Source organism: Haemaphysalis longicornis, unplaced genomic scaffold, assembly GCF_048455015.1.
Source record: "Haemaphysalis longicornis isolate Haplotype H1 unplaced genomic scaffold, Haemaphysalis longicornis Haplotype H1 scaffold_6, whole genome shotgun sequence".
Taxonomy (NCBI): domain Eukaryota; kingdom Metazoa; phylum Arthropoda; class Arachnida; order Ixodida; family Ixodidae; genus Haemaphysalis; species Haemaphysalis longicornis.
Genome location: NW_027526407.1, coordinates 72,974,287 through 72,999,724, shown reverse-complemented (window position 1 = coordinate 72,999,724; position 25,438 = coordinate 72,974,287). Strand labels below are relative to the sequence as shown.

Genomic DNA, 25,438 nt, shown 5'->3' with positions numbered 1-25,438 from the left:
GATTTGGCAGGAGAATCAAAATTTTAACCTAAATTGATTAATTTCTCAGTGAATACGGCATCGTTTGCTGCCGGACAAGCACTGGGGGCACTATAAAACACGAAATCTTTCGAATAAAACAAACTGGTATTTTGTCTGCATGGCCCCTTTAAGTGATACGAACAAACAGAACTAGAGGCCCCGCTACGCTCGCCCTGTCAAGTTTCTTGGCAGCGACTTTAATCGGCAAATCGCACAAACAAGGTTTTCTGTGATGTCACAAAGAAATCGCCGGAAATTGGCCAGGGAGTCACCACTGCTTCGTGTGCTTTCTTTAATTATTTCGATTACTGTATTTATTCGAATATAAGCGAGGTTTTGTTTCCAAAATCTGTAGTCTCAAACTCATATCCCGCCTTGCATTCGAAGCTCAGAAATATACTTCTTTTCTTTTTTTACTCTCCAAAGTGCACCCTCACCTTGTAATCGCGACTGCCTAGTACCCGAATAAATACGGTATTTCTTTGAAGTTTGGGGTAAAAGCGGTGCCGTTGTTATCAGGACAAAGCGGTCTTTTTAAGGTACAACCAAACTTGAATTCTGTCTTCATGCCCCCTTGAAACAGTGTGTAGGCATTTGGATGACAAATAATGAACAACCACTGACAGGTGATACCTTGACACCCTACACACTAATCGAGAAAGGAAAAAAATGGCATGGATCTCCACTCCTTGGATGAAGGCGAGGGTGCAAAGTCCGATTTGCGCCCCAACCGTCATTTGATTTGAGCCGTTAGTTGCGCCTTGATTATACCCTAACTGAAACTGCAACTCACGGCTCAAATCGAACTTCGCTTGATTTTCGCTTGATGGTGGTGTGCGCACGGATGGACGCGGACGGTCATTGGGAGGTCCCAAGGTACTCCGCACCGTTACAGGCGAGGGAGTAAGCCATTTGACTCTCGGGTACCCCAATGGGTAAGACAACCGACGCTAACTCTGTCTGGTCTACCAGACACAGGCTCGAATCCTGCCGGTGCCTGTGGGATTTTTTGCGATTGTAAATGCTATGCGCACGGACACGGACGGACATTGCATGGTCCTAAGGTACTCTGCACCTAAAAAAAAAAAGGATTCCAGTGGGTTCACTAGCGCTGCTAAATGGTGCCAATGTGCGAATGCTTTGATTAGGAAATACAAATTACTCAGTAACCTTTTTGATAAAATAGTTTGCGAGCTGAACAACAAAAACGTTTACGGTATCAATAATGCTCAGTGTTGTTCCAACATTTTCCGAATCTGTTGCGACAAGGAAGACTCGAGCGAGAGGCTTCTTGTAGAGAAGCATCGACCAACCGCCACTTGCCGGCAAAGTTGGGACAACTGGTACTTAAGAAAATTTATAAAGAAAAAAAATGAAAGCCGTTCCACTCAACGTGAAAGCTGTCGGAAGTGCAGAGAAGTGATTCGCCATAATGGGCTGTACCGCCGTTATCCGCTTACTGCTACCATCCAATGCAATTCGAATTTCCCGCCTTCGCAGTGCTCTTGCCGCGCCACCTGCCTGAAACTGCGCCAGCGGGAGTTCTGTTCTTTCTGTGCTTGCTTTTCCTCCCGCACGTGCCGGCGTTGCACTGCCAGTTTTTTCGCTTACTATCGTAAAAACCAACCCAACGAGTGTTCCTAACTAAATTAATGAAGGCGCTGCCGGTCAGTTACGCATATTTTGCCTCAAATGTACCTGTAGTTTTCTTTGCGCTAAACAACAGGGAGATGTAGGGCAAGCTCCAGCGGTTCGCGAGTTTCAAACGCTTATGACTATATAATCCGCTTTGCTTTCGAAGCCTCTGTGGGACGCTGTGACAACGGAACACCATGTGGTTCTATTTTGGTCCAGCGAGGGAGTTACGACAACAAGGCAAGCCCCTAAAGTGCTCTGAACCTAATACTGCACCTTGAAGCAACATCTTGTCAGCTGCCTCACTGCGGAAGATTCACAATACATTGAATAGCTCTATCACATGCACAAAACATCAAAGGATGTTGTTATGGCAGAAAATACGCGATGCCTACCGTCAATCAGCCAAACTTTGTTGACAACTGCCTCCAAGTTGAAGGAAGTGAGAGATGACCAAGAAGAACAACAGGCCTTGTCCTCACTCAAGAGAGGGCAGCACTCACTCAGACTCATCTCCGGCTCGGGCTTTGACTGCGGGCAGACCACTTCGAGGACAAAGTTGACGTACGTCCAGAAGCCCTGGCAGAGAAAGAGGAAAGAAGAAGTGAAAATAATTATTTCGGGTTGATTCCTCTACCAAAGAAGTGGATGACAACATAGATTGTGAAGGCACGTGATGACCGCATCGATGCATATGCCGAGCACGTAGCACATGGCTTCTCAATTCCCTCTTCAAACTGCCAAAAAGTGGACGTCACTCAGCTGTTCCCCTTGGGCTCAATCCTATACCTCCGCGAAAATTCGCCCCTGAGAAACAAGTTTATCGGACAAAGTTCTTTCAACAAAGTAAGGTCGCACTGATTAGAAATCGCTTCTCAGCTTTATCCATTCAAGATCAAAGAAGTCACCAGATTAAGGGGGCACACTGTTCTTAAACCATAAAAAGTTTATTTTCACAGCTGTGATTATGAAAATTGGGAGACATGTGTAGTTTATCATTCTTATTGCAGATATAAAATTTGTTTTTGTATAAAACGACTACATTCAAACTTGTTTGGATTTTTATATTTAAGTTTTTGACAGCCTTTGTAAAAAAAACTGCTGGAGTGACACAGCTGAACAATGTACCACTGAACTGTGGAAAAGTCAAGGAGTGCAGTAAGACTTACAGTATCATTCTATCTGGCTGGTAGCAGAAGTTACGACCATTTGAAGTTTGGGCCTGGAAGACAAAACCGGTTTTTCTAGTTGCCACTTTTCAAGCCCAAACTTCAAACGGTCGTAACTTCTGCTACAGACCAAATAGAATGGTACTGTTAGTCTTATTGCACTCCTTGATTGTGCACAGTTCACAGGTACCTTGTTCAGCTGCATCACTCCAGCAGTTTTTTTTTACAAAGGCTGTCAAAAAATGAAATATAAAAACCCAAAGAAATATGAATGTAGTCATTTTACACAAATACAAATTGTATATCTACAATAAGAATGATAAACTACATAAGTCCCCCAATTCTCATAGTCAAAGCTGTAAAAATAAAGTTTTTGATCAAAGACCCATGGTTCTTTAGTGGTTCCTTCCGCCAATAAAAATGATTTCTGCTTTCGGTGGCAAACTACAAAAACATGCTCTGAAGAGAGCTTCAATGATTTGAGTTTGAAGAGAATTGCTAGAGCACAGGCACGTAGGTTAGAGGCGATTACTGGTGGTTCTGGCAAAAGTTCACACTAAATGCCACAGTGACGTTAATTTGATTACGAACTGGTGCAACTTTCCCTCAAGTACTTGTCCAAACTCAAAGCGACATGTGTAATGCGGAGATTTTCCGAGCTCAAGCACCATTGTTTCTCGTTTTGTTTCGTTTTGTGTAATGACCTAGCTCAAGTCTTGTTGCATCCTTAGCTAAACTAAAGGCACTGATTTTTCATTTCAGGAGTTTGGGTTACTTGGTGATAGAACCTCAACGTGGTAAACAGTACGAAAAAATGGGGACACAGCGAAGAACACTTAGGCACAACTGTTTTCTCCTACTTGACGATCCCCAGAACTTCAAATATTATAAAACCTTGAAATATTGTAAAACTGAAAACTGAACGACCATAGTCACATCCTACGACAACAATCACCACTCACACAAAGCAGAAAAACGAAAATACAATTTCCCATTTCATCGCGGGCTCCTTGATGAAGCCTCTAGAGTACAGACAAGGAAAACAAGCGTGGTAGTATGTGTATTACCTCCTCGGCAAAGTGTTCGTGCCTACGGCCAATCAGGTCAGCGAGCATGGCCCAGGCTTCACGCACGCACGCACATGGAAAGGCTCCGTCCCCGACATCCACAACGGGCATGGCGCTCTTTAGGCCCAGACTCTGAAACCAAAGCAAAAAAATTAAAGCCGTTCCAGTCAATGTGAAAGCTGTCGGAAGTGCAGAGCAGTGATTCGCCCTAGTGGGCTGTAGCGCCGTTATTCGCTCACTCTTACCACCCATCATGCTCTTCGCCGCCCTGCCTCATTCCTCTCCTGATGAATTCAATGGAAGTTTGTCCAATGCAATTCAAATTTCCCGCCTTCGCAGTGCTCGCACGCCCCCTTCCTGAAACTGCGCCAGTGGGAGTTCTGTTTTCTTTGTTCTTGCTTTTCCTCCCGCACGTTCCGGCGTTGCACTGCCACTTTTTTTCGCTTACTATCGCAAGAACCAACCCAACAAGCGTTCCTAACTAAATGAACGCAGGCGCTGTCGGTTAATTACGTATATTTTGCGTCAAATGTACCCGCAGCTTTCTTTGCGCTAACTAATGCGGAGATGTATGACAAGTGCCAGCGGTTCATGAGTTCCGAACGCTTATGACTATATAAACCGCTTGGCTTTCGAAGCCTCTGTGGGACGCCGCGACGATGGAACGCCCTGTGGCTCTACTTGGGTTCAGCGAGCGAGCTATGACGACAAGACGAGCCCCTAAAGTGCTCTGTACTTAAAAACACTGCCCACATATCTGCTTGCTTCACTACAAACGTCGTCAAAAGATAAAAGTTGTCTGCCACCCCTGCCACGTAAACTCTTCCGCTCTCCGATCCGACCTATCTCACTCCTCTAGGGAGGAATTTGATAGAGGTTTGCTCTATGCAATTCAATTTTCCCAGATTTGCACTGTCTGCATAAACTATATTTTCTCCAATTTTGATGGGGGTGCCGGCGATATGTTATCTGTACTTATAAGGGCCATGCACACAAAATACCAGTTTGTTTTATTCGAAAGATTTCGTGTTTTATAGTGCCCCCAGCGCTTGTTTGGCAGCAAACTATGCCGTATTCTATGAGAAATTATTCAATTTAGGTTAAAATTTTGATTCTCCCGCCAAATCGTGTGTTTTAGTGATGTCTGCCGTGAAGTCACAGGGGCGGGTATTGAAGTGAACTTTTAGTGTGTCATTAGGCTCTGCAGCCTTGCTTACCATCAGTCCCCCCAGATGGCATTACCATACTGAGCCGCGGAACTTTTAGTGTGTCATTAGGCTCTGCAGCCTTGCTTACCATCAGTCCCCCCAGATGGCATTACCATACTGAGCCGCGGACCGTTGTCCACCGTTGCTTTGTTTTTGACTGTATTTGTACCTGCCTTGTTTTTGTTTCAGTAGAAAGTAATCGTTTCGTGAAACATGGTATATCCTCGACAAGCGGGGTCATGCAAGACAAATTACGCCAATTGGCCAGTTCGTGTAAGACAACTCTAAGGTGGCGAACTGCTGTGCAGCTAAAACAAGCATAGTACGCCCAGTACCAACAGCAGTACGCACTTGCACTTCTATGCTCACGTGTATTTTTGTAACTTTCGTTGTTTACAGCACCATTCTTACTGCTGTAAAATGATTACGCATTACATCTAAGCGAAAACAGCTTGTTCGGCAAGTTTATAAGCCTTGACTAATTTGCATTTGCTTTTTGCCGGCCTCAGCCAATCGCGCAGCTGGCACATATGGCATCATAGGTTCTGTTGCGGGAAATGAACTAGCGGGTCGCATGTCCATTCCCTTTCTTCCTAATTATGTAGCTTATTTGAGCGAAGTGTGCATGGAAAGTGGGGTCAGTATGATTCTAACGAGGCAAGCTTTCAAATGAACGAGACTTGTGTTTTGTCTGCATGGCCCCTTTAAAGAAACCTTGCGTCATTGTGGTTGACCCACAGCTGTGACCCTAATTGCTGCCAAACTAAGCGATGCAACATACAAGCGAGCCAGTTAATCCCCAGGCCCTTGTTGAATTGAATTAAATTGAATTCATTTTACAACTATGTTGCAGGAAGACCAGGAAGAAAGCTGTTGAAACAGCTTGAAGGGCCCTCAAACAGGACACCTAAAATCAAATCTAAGAATACGAAAAAAAAAAAAAAAAAAAAGGTGAAAGGAAGGCGATTATTTCTGCAGTAAGTACTCTTCGAAAGTTTTCTTTTTTTTTTTTTTACGTACATACAGGTGTTATTTTCCAGAAAATATAGAGAACTGATGCTCTCTTAGGCTAAAAGCTACGCGTCGAGCTTGACAGGGCCCAGGAGATTATTTGAAGGCAAGTAGGTACAAAAACGAAGAAATGTGCAAAACAATTGATACACGAAAAAAATAATACCTGTAGAGTTCTCATGAAATATACATACACATACAGAAAGACACTGCTCCACGATTTAGACAAATATCGTGGTATAAAGATATAACCAAAAATACACCCGCATTACTGGGTGTTGCTTTTCCAAAGAAAACATGTACAAGACAAGAACAATTCCCAAATACAGTTTCAAACGTGCGAATAAGCGCAAGTTTCAAGGTTCACAAAAGAAACAGGCAATCGCTTCAATTTTGTGCAAAAAATGAGCGCAATTCTTCCTGACTTTTGAGAGAATTCATTCAGTACAACAGGTAGGTTATATTTCAGCGTCTAGTATTTGTAGATCTTCAAACATCCATCATTTTCCTCATAAGCGCGCACCCCGACCAGACATGTGAATCCTAGGGGAGCATTTTATCACACGACAGCAGCTGTGTCCTTCAGGCAAAGTTTGGTTTGAAGCAGTCACTAGGTTCAGCCTCTTACCACGAACTGTCGCGCCGAGATGCGGCAGAGGTCAGCCATGAAAAGGACCGCCACTTGTGCAAAGAGACCGTTCTGACCAAACCCGCCCAGATCGCAGAAGGGCACCACTAGACCTGTCAAAAGGCAACGAAAAACACACCAGACTGCAACGCGTACAACTTAGTTCCCCAGGCTTTTACTCTCGGTGACACAACTTGAAGAGCCTAGCAGGTGGTCAAGAAAACCATTGCGAACTCAAACTGAATTTGTGATTTGAAAACTGTATTTAGAACGAATGGCTTAAGGGGAGACACTGGTCTTGAGGACACTTTTGTTATTTATTTTCGCCTACTTGCTTGAGATTTACCGTTACGTGTATTTTAACATCGTGGGCACAAATTTGCAGTCAGTTTTCATCTATGAGGTGCAAGTTCATAGTTGTGTAACATGTTATGCCATTCCGTTTCGGGCAACTTTTTCATTATCTACGTATGAAATACTCTAATAATTTTTATCCCTTTGTGCTCTAAAGAACTAGGGAGTGCAACTATACCACAGCAGTAATTTTAGCATTGTTTGTGCAATTGCTGTAAACTTATTAAATGTCAGGTCGTCAGTTACCAATGTTTCCATAAATGAACTGCATAAAAAATTATGCCAGCAAAAAGAAATTTTAAATTTTTGTGGTTTTATTGCACTGCTCAGTTCATAAGCTTTCGCATGCAGCAAAAGTGATACAAATCCAACCAGGACATCCCAAGATGTTGTACCTGACAATCGGCCTCACAAGAAAAAGATTGGTTCTGAGAACCATAGGTGAAAATGGTCATTTAGGCAACTTCAGAGGGCGACATCTTTGTAAATACTTAGGGTACAGCTATAATATTTTGCAGGTACACTTTGTGGGACCTGTAGACTGCAAATAAAATTAATACAGAAAATTGATTTTTTTGGTAAATTTTTGGTTTTCAAGACCAGTGTCCCCCCTTAAATTTCTTTCCTGGTCTCTCTTTTTGAACACAAGACATATGGTAGGAAAGGATCAGGCAAGGTAGCTTGATAGACCCACTGCACCTCACGCGACAAAATCACTATGTGCGGGGACAACTTAAAAACGACAGCGGCAGTTGACCCTGCATCTCACGGCCGCAGCCAACTGTTCTTCCGCATGGTGCAAAGATTGTGCGTTTGGAACATGACACAGTTTCTGTCCAGAACGTCTTGCTCTTAATCTGCTTGTAAAGTAGTGCACCGGCGACAAACAAAATAGGTGAGAAAAAGCAGACGATGTTTGTGTTGAGTGCTATCTCCTTTCAAAATGTGCACACGCGCTTCGAAATCTGCAACTGTCGCTTCGGTAGAGTGATACACTACATGAGCTATTGCCGTTCTTAACTTGTACCTGGGCGAAGTGTCATTCATAGCTTATACACAGCAAACATCAGAATGCTGAAGAACAGCTACGTACACACACAAGCAGCAAACTGCTTCATACTACCCATTGGCATAGATGTAAATACATTTCGGAGAAATGTATTGTGTAACAGATAAAATCAACAAGCATGGTTTGTCTTGTTTCATCTTCACGGGTTCCTCAGAAATGATATTGCTTGTCACTGGTTCTACAGACACCACAACATGGCATTCTACACGCGACAAAATATACAATAATGTTGTTTTCAAAAGCTGAGCTGAGCTTTTCAAAAGCTGAGCATTAGCTGAGCTAACTTAGCTGGAACACTGGCTGAGACATTCCAGGAATCTTGTGCATTAGTTTGTAAAAGCACGTAGTATGGAAGGCGTTTTTCAATGGCTGCTCTGCTATTGTATGTGGTTTTCAGAATGATAACAACCAATGAACAGTATAGTTCTGCTCCACAAAACATGCTTCTTGTTGCTCAAGCACTCTAAACAGCTTTGTTTATTGTTGTTTATCTGGTTGTTTATCCGATTTTAGGCCGTTTATCTGAAATGGTCGTTGGTTATCCGATTTTAGGTATGTCCTAAGAAATAGATCAGCTCGCTAAAGGACCAGTAACGGGGCCAGTTTTTATGTTTATGGACTGATCATTTGTTGAAATTTGCCGTAAAGGCGTCTGTGAAGAGCTCTATGCCCAGCATTGTTGATTTAATGTCCGTTCCTGAATATCCTGGGTGAGTTTAAGAACTCCTGAAGGCTTTCAAAAAGGTATTTTGCAAATTGAGAGCATTTCATTTCCTTAATGCCGTACATAACATTCTACCTGAAAATGGCGAATTTCTTTCGCTGAGAATACAAGTTCGATAATCTATTCCTTGAAAAAAACTTTGGCATGTTTCGTTGGACCGATTAGATTTGTAAGTAACTCAGGGGGTCCCTCATTACCCAATGAATCAAACCTGTATTCTTCAAAACTACCCAAAACGTTTTACAAAGCAGCTTTTTTTTTGTTGCTTTCAAAAAGATAAAGATAAAAAAGGGTGCAATTTCTCAAATGTTTTCCCTGTAGATTAACAACTTTCCCCTGCTTTTGCGTGAACACAGATCGTGTGCTGCTACCACCAACCAACAGTGTGCGAAGCACCCAGTTTCTGCAGAACACTGAAAGAAGCCAAAAGACTCGCGCAATATATTGAAAGAAGAAAAACGGCTTATACAAAACACAGAAAGGAGATGAAAAGCTCACAGGTGTTGAAAGAAGATGCAAAAGTTTGCGCAAGACCATGAAAAAAGACGAGAGTCTAGCACAAGGCATTGAAAGATAAGAAGCAAATACAAGGTAGGCTCAAGAAAGATGAAGTACTTGCACAGGAAGCTGAAAGAAAACGCTCGCAAAAGGCACCAAAAGGAACCGGAAAGCTTGCACAATATTGTGAAAGAAGATGAAAGGATAGAACAGGGAATTGAACGGGGATAAAAAGATTGCACAGGGCACCGAAAGAAGGTAGAAAGCTTGCACAATACAGCGAAATAAGGTAAAAGGCTAGCACAAGGCATTGAAAGAAGATAGAAATACCGTACTGAAAAAAGACTAAAGGTTTGCACTAGACACTGAATGAAGACACAAAGCTTGCATTCAAAAAAGACTATAGGATTGCACTAGGCACTGAAAGAAGATAGAAATCTTGTACTTAAAATTGAAAAAAGTCTAAAGGCTTGCACAAGCACTGAAAGAAGACAGAAAGCTGACGCAAGACAGTGAAAGAGGACGAAAGGCTCCCACAGGATACTGAAAGACAAAAAGTTTGAGCAGGGCACCAGAAGAAGAAAAAAAGCCCTATGCACGAAAGCCGAGTTCGTCCGAGGCGCAGAATGAGTTAACAGCACATGCACAAGCAGAATGACTCAGTGAGCACTGGAACGGAAGATGATAGGTGTAACATTAAGGGACAAGAAGAGAGCGGAGTGGGTCAGGGAACAAACGCATGTTAAAGACATATTAGTATAAATTAAGAACAAGGAATGGACGTGGGTAGGGCACGTTGCGCGAAGGCAAGATAACCGTTTTTCTTTAAGGGTAACAGAGTGGATCCCTAGAGAAGGCAAGTGTTGCAGGGGGCGGCAGAAAGTTAGATGGGCAGATGAGGTCAAGAAGTTTGCGGGGATAAATTGGTCGCAGTTGGCACAGGACCAGGATAGTTGGAGATCTATGGGAGAGACCTTTGCCCTGCAGTGGGCGTAGACGGGCTGATGATAATGATGATGATGATGATTCACAAGCAGAAATGTGTGTCCCACTGCCCCTCCTTATAAGTTGCCAAGCATCAATTAGGTGCAAACGCAATGAAGACATGGAGGAAAGAAGAACAGCCTATCCTTATTCAAACCTCTGAGCAGGTTGAATGACATGGCGACATCCACCACGTGCAGAGCCGTCCACCACACTTCAAGGGCCAGGTGGAAGCGGTGGCCGTCACCGGAGTCACAGTGCTGTGGGGAAGTTGGTTTAAAATTCAAGCTGCCAAATTGACAAAAAGCAGCTTGAAAGTATGTGTGAACCTACAAGTGAGAAATTACTGGAAAGTGCAACATGCCACGAACAGGAAAACAAGTTTCAATTTTTGCAAAAAATGGTAAGCAGACTAAAAGTTTGACAAAGTAGAAGACTTGGTTTATTCTTTAGGTGAGTGAAATTTGCTCTAATTGCCAACCATTTGGCACAACTGCGTTAATTAAAAACTTGTTCCATTCAATTTTTCTCGAAATGTCACACTGTGAGTCAGTTTATTGTTTCTTTATTGCCATTTTGCTGTTTTTTATTGCCATTTCTTTTGGTTCGCTTCATTTTTTTTTTTGTATTTGTAAGTTTGTTGTTCTCTTTTCTGTTTCTCTTCTATATGGTAATGAATTCCCTATTTATTGCACACAATAGATTCACCAGCCAATGAGATGGCTTCAGTGACACCGTAATCTACCGCAGTTTCGCCTAACGCCACACAAAAAAACTAATTCGACAGGCCGACATTTTTTTAAACCCGAGTGACAGCTCATTGTTGGTAGCAGCTCCAAAGAATCGTTGGCTACTTTCCCAGAAAACCAGAAAGCATTCCAATACCTCGGTCAAACACAACGGGTTGAACTGTGTGCCTTTCATTAAAGCACCCGGTAGCATGACTTTATGTCACATTTCGCGCTTGTACTCGTTATTTCTAGTTTGAAATTCCCACCCGCCGCGGTGGCTCAGTGGCTAAGGCGTTGCGCTGCTGAGCACGAGGTCGCGGGTTCGATTCCCGGCCGCGGCGGCCGCTTTTCTGATGGAGGCGAAAAGCAAAAACGCCCGTGTGTACGAGATTTCGGCGCACGTTAAAGATCCCCAGGTGGTCAAAATTAATCCGGAGCCCTCCACTACGGCGCGCCTCATCGCCTGCGTTGCGTCGGCGCGTTAAACCCTAAAAATCAATCAATAGTTTGAAATTCCCGCTCTTATTCCGCACATAAGTAACAAAAAAGCATTCAACTATGCTTCTCATGTCTTGCACCTCCTTTCAATAACCGTCCTACTCTTTGTATTGCTTTACTGGTTCACTACCGGACTTAAACATGCTCACAGAATTCACAGACTTGTTCACTCGGGCTGCCACTACTATAATTTTCTATTTATGGTACTAAATTGTTGCACTAATTTATTGCACTAAGTTATTGCACTAATTTGTTCCCACTCATGGAGTATTGAATGCATCACAGTCGATTTAGTTGCAACACTGCTTCCAAACTTTTATATACAGTCTAAAAATACAAAATCCACACATGTTGAATCTTCAAGTGAGAAATATATCTTTACATCTTAATACTGGCACCACCGAGGAATACATACATTAAGCTGTTGAAGTCAATAGTTGGATGGCATACCATCTCATCAGGTAGTATAATAATACAAAATATGAAATACGGGTCACTGAACGAGTCAAAAACATAACGTCATTTTTGTTTTTGACCTGGTTAATGACTTGTGGTTCATCCTTTTACATTAAGGTGCACCTATATTTTTCTTTTGTAATGTGAGCACGAAAATATAAACCGGAACCACAAATATTGCGATTTCTTTTCATGCAAGTCAAATTGAGGCTTGGCTTCAACTATTGTAACAAAGTTTGAAAATGTTGCTTTGAAAATATAACAATAGTGCCCCATTACTGTACCTCCTTGAACAGTATTTTTCAATTCTGAGTGTTCTGGTTCATATTTTCATGTTCGCATTTCATTTGTCGTTGACTTTACTTATTAATATTATATTGGCTGAATGACCCAGTCAAGCTGATTTTGACAGCCTTCCATTCAAGCCCCTAACACTTGCGCCTTTTCCCGCACATCACACAAACCGGTTGAATAACCGACTGGTTGATTAACTGAATGATTGGCAGATCGCATTTCGAAGTGCACTTTCACGCCCCCTCAGCAAGAGCACAGTGGGCACGTTCGGTCCCCACTCACATTCCAGTCGGCGACCGGCAAGCCCGAGCACGGTCCGACCATGCGCAGAGTCTGCCGCAATTCATCCACCACACTGCGGCAAAAGTCGTGAGGCCCCATCGAGTCAGCCGTCTCTCGGCCGAATGAGTCCAACCCGTCTCTACTTGCGCCCGTGTCGGCCAACCTGCAAGCCGTAGCCAAGCCAACATTAGACACTTACTGAAAGGCACGATTGAGTTTCCGAGTCGGGGTTTATGCATTGAGGCTACACCCAGACTTTGAGGTGAGCTGTAGTAGACGTAAAGGAATAATTCAAACCGCCTGGGTTTTGCTAATGCCTGTTGAAACCTCCCACACACTACCGTTTTAGTGCAAGCTTAAAGGGGCACTGACACAAAATTTTGAAGGCGAGATAACGTCGGAGATAGATTGGTGGGAACACATATACATCATCTGCAAAATATCAGCGGCGAATACAGCCTAGAACATATTTAAAATCAATTTTGAAGTGTGCTAAACGCAACCGAGCAGCCAGCAGAGGACCACGCGCAATTGTAAATAAACAACATCCAAACACGTCACGAGTTTGTATTTGCCGCTTCCGCACTACCGGCGTTTTACGCGGGCTCGCCCGGCTCGCCGCTCCAATCGGAGGGCCGGAGGGCGGAGCTTCTGCTCTCGAGAACGAACGCCCCGATCGTTGGCGGCGGAGGCGCCGTGATTTCGTCAGCTAATCGGGCAGCTGGCCGCGACCAAAGTCCTACAGCGATTCCAGGCACTCTGTTTCTATTACTTTTTATTACCATTGGATGCGAAAACGCGCCGGAGGCACGAAAAGCCCACTGAGCTAGCCGCACGGTCGCTGTGCAGGCGGCGGCCACGGCCGCGAAGTGGCCCAGGCCGGCGCAGGTAGCTCGAGTGATAGCGTGTTACCGCTGCACGAAATTGTCCCCAAGTCCCGACCATAGTGGCTTAAATGAGAAAGGAGTTAATGATGCGATGGCGGGTTGCATTAAAAATTGTCATCTGCACCGCTTACGAGAGCGGCACTCGAATATCCGCCGCAGTGCTGAGCCGAACACATCTGTAGGTGGACCTGTAGGCAGACCGGCCGGCTGCTCCCAGCGCGCGTCTTGCCACCCACCGCCTCGAGCGTCGCGCGTCGTTCTTTAGCCGCGGTAGCATTTGCACTCGCAGCGCCTGCGTCACATCCACGGTCGCTTTTTAATTAAGCGCCTCACGAGATCAGTACGTGGGGGCATTCGCAGAAACTGCCGTCGATGCGGATTCGACAGTGCTACGGCGGCTCTGCTCTGTGATATCCCTCCGACGGTCACGTGGTCAGCTTTGTTCACACAAAATCCACAAAATCCATCGTTTCGCGGCACTCGCTGAAACCGAAACTGGTACTGGCCGCATTTTTAAATCCCTCTAATTAAACAACCGTCGCACGCTGAAGCAAATGAGGTTTCTACAGGTTATAAGTAGGTCACTAGCTACTTATCGCAACGAAAAAAACAAGATGCTAAATTTTTGTGTCAGTGCCCCTTTAAGCTGTGCTCAAACAAAAAACGCATCTAGTTTGCGAGTTCCTCCTCAGCAAAAGAATGTTGAGGCAGCAAGAAAGAGGAGCGCATGTCTTTATTGCAAACACCAGCAGTCTCACACACAAACACATTTGCGCTTTACCATACCTTATGACAAAACACCATGTATCTACATTTTTGTGGTCAGAGATGTGGTGGGTGGGCTGGTTACGAGATTGTTCGCATGTCAAGTGTGAAGCATACCCCGCAAAGCTTCATTTTAAACCATTGCCACAACTTCATGTTTCTGCACGTCCTAACACGACAGACGCTACACAATACCAGCAGAGGTGGAGGCCAGCAACAACACTGTCTTTATCAGGCATGAGCCAAATGCACCTGGACACAGTTTCAAAGATGAGTACTTGAGAGATTGGTTGCTAATTCGAGGCAAATGCAAACTTCCCCAGCTGTTTGAAGTAACTGAACACTTGCCCAAAACCGACACCAACACATTTCGAAAGATCAACTTTATCAAGAAAGATAAGTTTGAAATAAGAATTCGAAACCGAACCGCACAGTTTATTTTTTCTTTACCTAACTTATTTCACTTAACAGCGATATAATGAAAAAACTCATGCATTTCTGCTGCAGAACCCCCTACATGTGCCTTCTTGTAGACAAGAGGGCAACCTTACCTGTCAACTTCATGCCTGATGTAGGCAAGGAGGCAGGAGACTTCATGGTGCTGTTTGTACGCTGCGAAAAGAACACGAGGCACGGAAAATAATGCTTAACTTGGCATGCTTAACGCTGCGCAAAGCATGCCAATTTGAGTACAATATTAGCAGCTCACGTGCCAAGAGCCAAGGATAAAGGGATTGCTGTACACATTAATTTGTGTCTACGACAGCACAGCCCAGGATTGCAGACAGTCCCACAACACAAGCACACGTGGCGAGAACTTGGGCGACCGACCAAAAAGCGGCAAGCGTTCGCAGAGGTGATCAGCTGCAAGTTTTTCAGAAATGACAGAGATTCAGCAAACTTTTATCTGAGAAAATCTTCATGAAATGCTTGTTGTGTTGTAAATTTGACAGAAGTGCGAAGGTGTAACATGGGCGGTGACTATGTGACTCTGTGCAAGGACCTTGAACGAAGTGTCGAAACCTTTGCTTTTTTTTCTACAAACCGGTTCAATGGTCTATTCAAGTCGTTCTTTGACTGGTTTGTCGGAAAAAAAAAAAAAAAAAGCAAAGGTTTCGACACTTCGTTCAAGGTCCTTGCACAGAATCACATAGTCACCGCCCATGTCACACCTTTGCACTTTTGCTAAATTTACAACACAACAAGCATTTCATGAAGATAACCTCAGGTAAAAGTTTGCTGAATTTTTGTCTTCTTTTAAGTATCTGGAGTACCGCGGGCAATCCACGTAAGCAAAGCATGCTGAGGAGGAGCTCGAATACAACTGTTATGCAAGCGCAGCAAAATTTCCCGTGGCATAGAACGAGCCATAAAGGCGTCATTTACTTTAACAGCTCTCTTAACAAAGTCATTCAGGTAAAACAGATCAGGAAAGAAATCAGACCTGCATTTGGGACCCCACAGCATTTTCGTTGCCCAGCTTTTGACACGTTGCATCTTCCTTTTGAAACGTTGCAATTTCACAGCTGTTCTAGGACCTCACCCTGCCCACAATCTTCCCACCAATAAAAATTAAAGCTGTTCCAGTTAATGTGAAAGCTGTCGGAAGTGCAGAACAGTGATTCACTATAATGGGCTGTTATCAGCTGTTATCAGCTGTTATCAGCTGTTATGGGACGTTATCAGCTCACTCTTACCACCCATCACGCTCTTCGCCGCCCTGTCTCATTCCTCTCCTGATGAATTCGATGAAGGTTTGTCCAATGCAATTCAAATTTCCCGCCTTCGCAGTGCTCACGTGCCCCCTGCCTGAAACTGCACCAGCGAGAGTTCTGTTCTTTTTGTGCTTGCTTTTCCTCCCACACGTGCCGGCGTTGCACTGTCACTTTTTTCGCTTACTACTATTGCAAAAACCGACCCAACCAGCATTCCTAACTAAATGAACGCGGGTGCTGGCGGTTAATTACGTATATTCTGCCTCAAATGTACCTGCAGTTTTCTTTGCGCTAAACAATGAGGAGATGTATGACAAGCACCAGCGGCTCACGAGTTTCGAGCGCTTATGACTATATAAACCGCTTGGCTTTTCAAGCCTCTGGGTTACACTGCGACGACAGCCGCTACGGCGGAACACCGCGTTGCTCTACTTGGGTCCAGCAAGCAAGCTACAACGACAAGGCGAGCCCCTAAGGTGCTCTGCACTTAAAGGGGCACTGACACAAAATTTTGAAGGCGAGATAGCTTCGGAGATAGATTGGTGGGAACACATTTACATCATCTGCAAAATATCAGCGGCGAATACAGCCTAGAACATATTTAAAATCAATTTTAAAGTGTGCGAAACGCAACCGAGCAGCCAGCTGAGGACCACGCGCAATCGACATCCCGAGGATATTGTGTAAATAAACAACGTCCAAACACGTCTCGAGTTTGTGTTTGCCGCTTCCGCCCTGCCGGCGTTTTCCGCCGGCTCGCCGCTCCAATCGGAGGGCCGGAGGGCGGAGCTTCTGCTCTCGAGAACGAACGACCCGATCGTTGGCGGCGGAGGCGCCGTGATTTCGTCAGCTCATCGGGCAGCGGGCCGCGACCAAAGTTCTACAGCGATTCCAGGCACTCTGTTTCTATTACTTTTTATTACCATTGGATGCGAAAACGCGCCGGAGGCACGAAAAGCCCACTGAGCTAGCCGCACGGTCGCTGTGCAGGCGGCGGCCACGGCCGCGAAGTGGCCCAGGCCGGCGCAGGTAGCTCGAGTGATAGCTTGTTACCTCTGCACGAAATTGTCCCCAAGTCCCGACCATGGTGGCTTACATGAGAAAGGAGTTAATGATGCCATGGCGGGTTGCATTAAAAATTGTCATCTGCACCGCTTACGAGAGCGGCACTCGAATATCCGCCGCAGTGCTAAGCCGAACACATCTGTAGGCGGACCTGTAGGCAGACCGGCCGGCTGCTCCCAGCGAGCGTCTTGCCACCCACGGTCTCGAGCGTCGCGCGTCGTTCTTTGGCCGCGGTAGCATTTGCACTCGCAGCGCCTGCGTCACATCCACGGTCGCTTTTTAATTAAGCGCCTCACGAGATCAGTACGTGGGGGCATTCGCAGAAACTGCAGTCGATGCGGATTCGACAGTGCTACGGCGGCTCTGCTCTGTGATATCCCTCCGATGGTCACGTGGTCAGCTTTGTGCACACAAAATCCACAAAATCCATCGTTTCGCGGCACTCGCTGAAACCGAAACTGCGACTGGCCGCATTGAAAATGCCTCTAGTTAAACAACCGTCGCACGCTGAAGCAAATGAGGTTTCTACAGGTTATAAGTAGGTCACTAGCTACTTATCGCAACAAAAAAAACAAGATGCAAAATTTTTGTGTCAGTGCCCCTTTAAAATATTGTATTGGGCGGAAGAATGGAGTACTTGCGTCGTCTCACCTTCCACTCAACAAAAATGAATGAACGAAGCCAGCAACAGTGACTCAACATCACAAATCCCTCCCACAAAACCATTCTTGAGCCCTGTTCAGTATCACTGCTGGTTTTCACTGCAGTAGTGAGTACAGACAAATTTTGCTTACACAATGACCTCTACAGCAGCTACAAGCAGTCAATGCAGCGCCACAGTGAATCAGACCAGCCGACGCCAAAGGCTATAAAACAATTTTCACAACACAAACCCACAAACCAAAAGGACAAAACCAAGAGTTGGATGGAAGCCCATCTGGAAAACCTATGGGAACAATTAAAAACGAACGTCACGCATAAAAGTTTATAAAAACAAATATGTTTTGGCTCCCATACAGGGCCCTTGTTTGTAATCTTTGTTTTTATAAGCTTTTTGGTGTTTAAACGTCTTTGTTTTTATAAACTTTTATGGTCGGACTTGTTTTTGATTGTTGCCAAACCAGAAGGACACATAACATAGAGGACGTTACTCAAGATACTCACCTTCTGTGCTCCTGCGAAAGCTTTGGGAAACATCCAGGGTCATGAACTTCGACCTGCGTGAAAACGACAGAAAAAGGTTGTCAGGAGGGCTAACAAATTTTTCCCTGGAACTATGTATACATCCCACTTCGTTATAAAAGATAAAATCCTCCTCCTTGGGAACGTGTACACAAACAGAGTAAGCAGGATTCGCAAGAAACGCACAGCAACAGAAGACATCAATCAAGTACAACTTTATCCCATCTGGGATAAATAGGAAAACTGGCACCTTGAGTTCCTGCTATTTCTTCTAAGGGGGCACATGGACCTTTCGGACCGAAAAATTGCCCAAAGAAGCATTTTTTTAGGCATCACTTTTCTCTTGATTTGCACAGTATTTCTGCAAAAATCCCATACTTGGAATAGTACCAGGTACTTATAAAAGCCATACAGGCCTGATTTCAACAAGCAAATAACAATTTTCCCATAATTCCTACTTCTTCACCACGATTGGTATCGCAGTGATAGGAAATTCTCAAGAGGTACACCCCAGCATGTAGTGCAGCTAGGAAGGTCATTTCTTTTGCACTGTGAAGCTGAGTATTTAAACCACGCAATAAGGGAAGCAGATTTTTCATTTTTTGCTTTAGTAGTTGTTTGATTAGTGTTATTTTTAATTGGTTAGCAGGAGTATTGCAAACCTAGAAGATAGAATTGAGGTAAAGTAAAAGTGTATGCGATTGCAAAACAAAAAAAACTGCTTCCCACTTTTCATTCTCCACAACTTTTGGTATCTATTGATGCCTTGCTGGTAATTTTTTGTTGAATAGTCCTTTCTCTATATTTCTCAAGAACAATTAAGGAAGATTTTTAATTAAACTGGAAACTAATTACCTCACATGAAAACTAATTGGACATTCAAAATCAGCTAAGAAAACTGAACAAGCCCATAAGTTTTTATCAAAATTGGTTGGAAAGCAAAAAAAAATGTTTCCAAGAATTAATTTTGACAGCACATACCCAGACTAGAGTTTGCAGTGCTTTCGTGTCGCTTTGTTACAAGAGCCAAGAATTCATCAATTTTGAATTTGTCCTTAATGGCGTCCGCCAATCTGTACAGGACAGTAAATGACATAAACTGGCGATGTCGATTGGGGCTTGGGAAATGCCACAGGAGGCGACTATGTTGCCTTTGACATTCCGGATTAGGCAGTTTGTGTTAAGCTTAACATATTGGTTATGCTTTTGACTTGCATGCCATCTTTGCAGTGCATTTAAAGAAAGTCAACAAGTTTGGCTTATTTTTAAAGCACTGAAGAAGACAGTACACCACACACGCAGCCTCAAAGACTCCCACAGGGTATCACGCTCACTCTTCAATATGTTAATATTTACCAATCTCATGGTTAATGTTAACTTTGCGTTGGTTAAGGCACAGTTTATAACAAGGTCTGCGGTGTATTAAATGCCACCCAGTGAACACGCAAGTGCGCAGTCACAGACAACAGCAGCAACCGGCCGAGAGGACCGCTCAAACAAAACAACACAGTTGTATTTCTGTCTTAAGTTCAAACAGTAAGGCCCAAATTACACATTTTTATTTTAACTAGGAACCCCTTTCAAATATTTTCCGGCTTTTTTGAGACAGCAAATGATGCTTTGTTTGTTTTGAAATAGATAAATAAATCTGGCATTTCTACGTTGTTTCCCCTCCAGTTTTAAAGGACGCAAAACAGCAAGTCGCACAATGTCAGCCAAGTAGCAGCTATGCTGCCACCTAGGAAAAGATGCAGAAAATGTTTGCACATTTCCCCAACAGGAAAAGCAGAGACAGTAATACACAGACAAGTTGCGTAGCTGATGGCACCACTAATCCGAGACTTATGCTGCCAGTTGCTGTACTATTATGAGCAATATGAAAGGGAACACAGGAACGCATAGAAAACCACCTCAGACCCAGCTATGCGTGATACGCAGCGGCCACCGCCGAAAACCAAGTGGAAAGGGGGTCGCTGTTCTAACAACTGTTCCCATTCCCGCCGTGCGTCTTATCGGCGGTCGGACGATACCATATTATCGGCGAAATGACGTAAACTGCTGCTTTGTAGAAATCCCAGCGTGGTGGGAGTGCAAACAGTTAGTGGAAGAGCGCCCTCCTTCCCCCTTTGATTTTCACAGCGCCATCCGCGTATCGCTCCGAGTCTGTTTGCCACGCGTTCCTGTGTTCCCTTTCATATTGCTCATGATAGTACATAATATAGATCCCGATGCTGAAAAGGGACGATAGATCTCATTGTAGTGAAGAGGCCGTGCAGAGTGGGGGCCAATCCGCCGGTACCCGTGGCGTAACGTGCGCGCTAGAGAAAGCAGTATCGAGGAAGCAGGGAAGAAGAAGAAGGACGTCGGAAGCTGTTCGTTTCGGAGGCAGCAAGACGGCCACCCTCGCGGTGTAGGCCCGAGGACCGTCGCCGGCTCTCCCGTCTGAGCCACCGCCCGGGCTGTCAACGAGACAACGGCCGACGAGACCACAAGAAGGTGTTGCGCCAGTCAGCGTGAGCGGTGTTCCGGTGGCATGGAGCGCGGGCAGCGAGGCCTCGGCATGGCGCAGGCCTAAGCACTTCCGTCCCGCCGCTAGCCATCGGCCACCGTCACGTCCCTGCCAGCGAGAGGGAAACTCCTCATCGATTTCACTAGTCTGCCCCGTCGCCATCCAGAGAAGTACGTCTCCACGTCGTCGCATCAGCGATCGTCTCGTCGCGCGATCGGCGTCTCCGAGCGCGTGACTTTCTTCATGACTTTGTGTACTGTCTCCCGCACTTGAATCTTCCCGCATCTAGTTCGCTGGTGTGCTGCAGCGTCTGTTTCGGCTTTCTCCATTACCCAGCTAATATAACGTTGTGTGTGCGTGTGCGAGAACACAGTAGTCAAGTCTCGTGACTTTCTATGCGGCCCGGCCCAACATTCATTACACTCATGTCCCCCTGCATAAATATTTTTATTGCTCTAGTACGACAAGGCAAAACATCCGACCAAAACTAAAACTCAACCAAATCCAACTCCATGTGAAAGGAAAGTTGTTTACAATGCTTAAAGGCTGAGAAGTGTGCATTTTAAAAAAACGTACACTCAGCAGAACTTCATGCATATGTTTGTTTTACTTTACACAGCCCTGCCTTTCTGTTCATTTCAGAAGAACAGTTAGATTAGCTATGCCAATCCCGTTTTATTTTTTCCAATTGTGCCGTCATAAATCCAAATGCGGGAAACAGTATCTGAGGTGCCATTATTATCGTCGCATTTCACATCTTTGTTTTAATATTCAACTGCTGCTAATGGCGTATTCATACGGCACCACAATCTACCATAAGCAGCCAACATGTTCTCCTACTTTATTTCCATTTTAATACTCAGTTCCCCATGCTTCTGCTGTCTGTAAGACATCTTCAGAAGCTGCTTTACCGAATCCACAAACAAAAACTGCATAAGCTTACAATGCATGAATTTAGACAGGGAATAAGATGAAGGTACACTTCTTGTTTCAACTGAAAGATTGTGCATTCTGTAGCCCTCTCAGTTTTTGTGTGACAGTCAACAATACCTAGTTTGCTAAGAAAGAAATAATTTGAGGTGGCATTTTTTTTTTTTTTTCCCCATTTCCCTTCCATTTCTGAGACGTTTCCGAACACGTTACAAAGCGGCCAGCGCAAGCCGGGCACGGTAAATTTGATCGCCACCATCTTCCTGAAAACCTGTTCTCAACGGCTTTCAAGTTTGTCACAGAAAATCAGGAAAGGTTTGTTTGACGCCATCTTTGCGTGGCGGAGTACAGCAAATTTGGTCGCCAAGCCCCCACTCTTTATAGGCACCCTGCAAGTAGTTTTAAAAGTAGGTGGCGCCTTCTGACGGCTGAATTTATGAGCTTCAAAGGCGTTCACTCGCGCATGCCCGCGTTCGCTGCTGCTGCGTGAGCGGGGAACTACTTGGGATTTTGATCCGGGTTTTTTATTTCGCGGTGATGTTTCTGCAACTGACGGTTCGATGGAGTCATCGCAGTCATGCGGTAACCCCACAGTCACAAAGAAAAAAACTGGGCACAGATGCCACAGCTAGTCGGGAAGGCACGCCAGGCCCGAAGCTTTTTACAGCTTCCCGTCGCAGCCGTGGGAGAAAACCTGAAGACAGAAGTAGATTGTCACCGTGCAGCGAGTGAAGTAAGTGAACTCTGTTAGTTCGGGAAATCCCGGCACGTTACTAAAGCCACTAAGGAAGCGTCAGTCTGCATTTGGTACAAGGCGGCCGTAGCTTACCGTTTGTTTAACGTCTGGTGGTTTGCAGTTCAATACCCTTCTTTTCGACTCCGTGTGCTCATACTTGTGGCTTGTATATGTATTCGAGAGTAATGACTCAACCACTCATGACATGCTTAGCAAATGTGCGTGTTCGTCGGAAGCCATCCTCTGTTTCTACATTGTGCGCGATTGGCGTCTGTAGCGTTTCTTATTCGTTGACCACTTTGCTCTTCATTCATGCTGATTGAAAAGAACTGCAATATTAGTGAGTAACGCGTGGTACATTACTAAAGATGACGAAAACATGTGCAACGTTCAAGCAAGGAAGGAAAAATATATGTGCAGTGTATTTTGTCGTGTTTGTTGTATGACACAGCCTGGTATTACTGCACTTTGACGTCATTCCTCATTCTTTAATTGTTTCAGTTCGGAGGATTCTTCAACCTGGCAGCCCAGTCGGGACTCAAATGTGTACTCCAGTCATCTTGTAAATGTCATTCAAATAAAACGCAACTGCGGCAAAGCGCTTGCTGTGCTGTATTGACTCATGCTGCCGTATCAACAAGTGCACTTGCGGGAAGTTCAATTTCTCGGGGCCTCACCGTCAACTGCGTTAATTCGGGCGAAAAGGTAGCTGAGGCACACGGCGAAACGAAATAAAAGCTTGTGAATTATTAACAGACGTTTAACGCCAGCAATACACGATTAATGTTTTTCTCGAGCTTTTAACTGCAAGCTGGGAACTCACGAGCTAACAGTTGCTGGGCTACGTTGTTTTGGTTGCTTATTTTCAGACCAATGTAGTACACGAGTTTGCTCTGCTGGGAAAGACATGCTTGGGTAACTCCAGATACGTACACTTCCCGGATCCCGTAAACATGCTTGCTTTCGAACAAGTGGCATTCTTCTTACTGTATTTATGGCTTACTTGAACCCACAATGCAAGCCTCGCGACAAGGCGGCTCGCAGTTTTTCATCGTATGCTGTTGAGCTATAATGGCCAATCCAAGTGTAACGTTTGCTGCAAACATAGCAGAAAAATGTACTCGGCAAAATCTAGCGCCGCGCGCCGTTAAAAACGCTCACATCACGTATTCCCACATTACGGAAAGCAATGCTAACACGGCCGCAGCCCCTCACAGAGCGCCTGCGTGTTTGGCGCCGCCGCCGGCGCGGATGTCAGCTCGATGGAGGCGCCGCCCGACAATTGCAGGGTGTCTATTGGAAGGGAAGAATGATCTCGGTGAAGCTTTCCTGGGAATGTGCCCAGGACATGGCTCCCTCTGGTAGCAGGTGTGGAAAATATACGTTTCGAGTTGATAGAATAATTTTACGGCCATCTCGTTTCTGGACGATCGTGCTAATTACACCTGCTTTTGTCGCTGGCTGTGTCAAGTATATGTACACTAGTGGTCAGTAGGTACGGTAGTCTGTTGTGCTGACCAGCTTGCATTCATCTTCTGGCTGCGTTTGCAGCACACACATACAGATAACTTGCTCATTGCATACTCCTTGGTCACCTCACTGCCTCCGTACAAACGCAAAAACCACCACAAGTGAAAATTTTACAAATATTCACTGTTCCCAACTTTCGTTTTTCGTTGTCAACGCAGCTGTAACCCCGCTAGACACGTAATCGCGAATTTAACACATGGATTTCCCCAATCCTTAACGCAAACACGCTTATCCTCAATGCCCATCTTTCGTGCTCGTCTGGATCATGCTGCTTCGCAGTTTTCTAATCGCTTGTCCCTAGGTTCTCCCAGTTATAAATTTCCCCCAATTTTTTCCCCGTTAGTCCCCAAATGCACATACCTTGCGGACCAAAACAGCCTGGTGAGCTGCGCATGCGTCAGCCGGTCTCGGCAGAGAAGCTGACCGCACAGGCGGACGTAGGGCACGTCGGGGGAGAAGTTGCACGCAGAAGCACCGACACGCACGGCTCTGTCAGTGCAGTCGAACATAACGCCCACGTCTGCGTCGGTAGGCTCTGTAAAATAAGACACAACGTTCAAACAGGCGTCGCTTCGACTTGCGAGAGTAAAGAACCTTCGATGAGCGGTACTGCTTTCCTGATCTCGCGCACCTGCAAACCATCCAACACTGTTGAGTACCACGTTACACTTTAGGAGTTGCGACTAAGGTTAACAAAGCAGCTAACGGGCGGGGAAAAAACAGTAACGTACCGAAAACATTCCGATCCCTGGGTCGCCCCGGTTGGTGCGGATACGAAGCCACGGATGTCATTTTTAGGTTACACTGCTCTTGGATTTTCACACCCGGAGAAAGATCAAAGCGTCGCAGGGCGCGAAATCACAGATAGTCAATCTGCGCTACATTTCTTCCGAACACGGTGCTTATTACCGCATTTCTGAAACTACAGTTAACTTGCGTCACAGAAAGGTTTCTGCACAAAAAGAGCGCGCTTGTTTGCAAGTGGATTGGATCGGATTCGACAGCGGCTGGGACGCACCGTGGTTGCCAACTGTTGGGTGAAAACAGAAAGTAGTCGTTGTAGTAAACTATTACGAAGGTACAATTTACGTATAAAATGCCTCTGAGTACTAATACAAACTTTTTGTAGCCATTTTTTTCCACTAAGAACTATCCCGCCGAAAATTCAGCCGCAACAACTCGCGCGTCTATGTGGACGCGAAGGTACCACACCTCAAAAACTGCATCAAAACATCCTTCTCCGTGTCAAGTTTTCAAAGCCGCCCACAGGCAGCACGCTCTACCACTTCATAGTGCTAGTTGTATGCGCGCGCACTAGCCTGGCACTAACCAATCAGTGTATGCTGGTCGAGAGGGCCCACCTCACCAGCAAGCCCTACCAGAATGAGGTCACCTTTCTCCGGGAAAGCGCCCAAACAGTTTCCATAAAGGTGCCCTTGCGCTGTGGCAATCGGCTTTCGTCAGCTTCACCAGGACACCGCCGTAAAACT

At 45.1% G+C, this 25,438-nt stretch overlaps 1 protein-coding gene across 1 annotated transcript in view; it reads right to left on the bottom strand.

The window, feature by feature from the left end:
* Positions 1-24,939, bottom strand: part of LOC144143483 (protein MMS22-like) — a 70,383-nt gene extending 45,444 nt beyond the window's left edge. Inside the window, exons 1-9 of the mRNA XM_077675232.1 lie at positions 24,680-24,939; positions 24,309-24,483; positions 18,226-18,278; positions 14,833-14,893; positions 12,630-12,792; positions 10,526-10,628; positions 6,740-6,852; positions 3,893-4,024; positions 2,160-2,235 (exon numbers count right to left, since the gene is read on the bottom strand). Coding sequence (XP_077531358.1) covers positions 2,160-2,235; positions 3,893-4,024; positions 6,740-6,852; positions 10,526-10,628; positions 12,630-12,792; positions 14,833-14,893; positions 18,226-18,278; positions 24,309-24,483; positions 24,680-24,740 — 937 coding nt within the window. The 5' untranslated portion in view covers positions 24,741-24,939. The remainder of the gene's footprint in view (positions 1-2,159; positions 2,236-3,892; positions 4,025-6,739; positions 6,853-10,525; positions 10,629-12,629; positions 12,793-14,832; positions 14,894-18,225; positions 18,279-24,308; positions 24,484-24,679) is intronic.
* Positions 24,940-25,438: the final 499 nt, after the last annotated feature.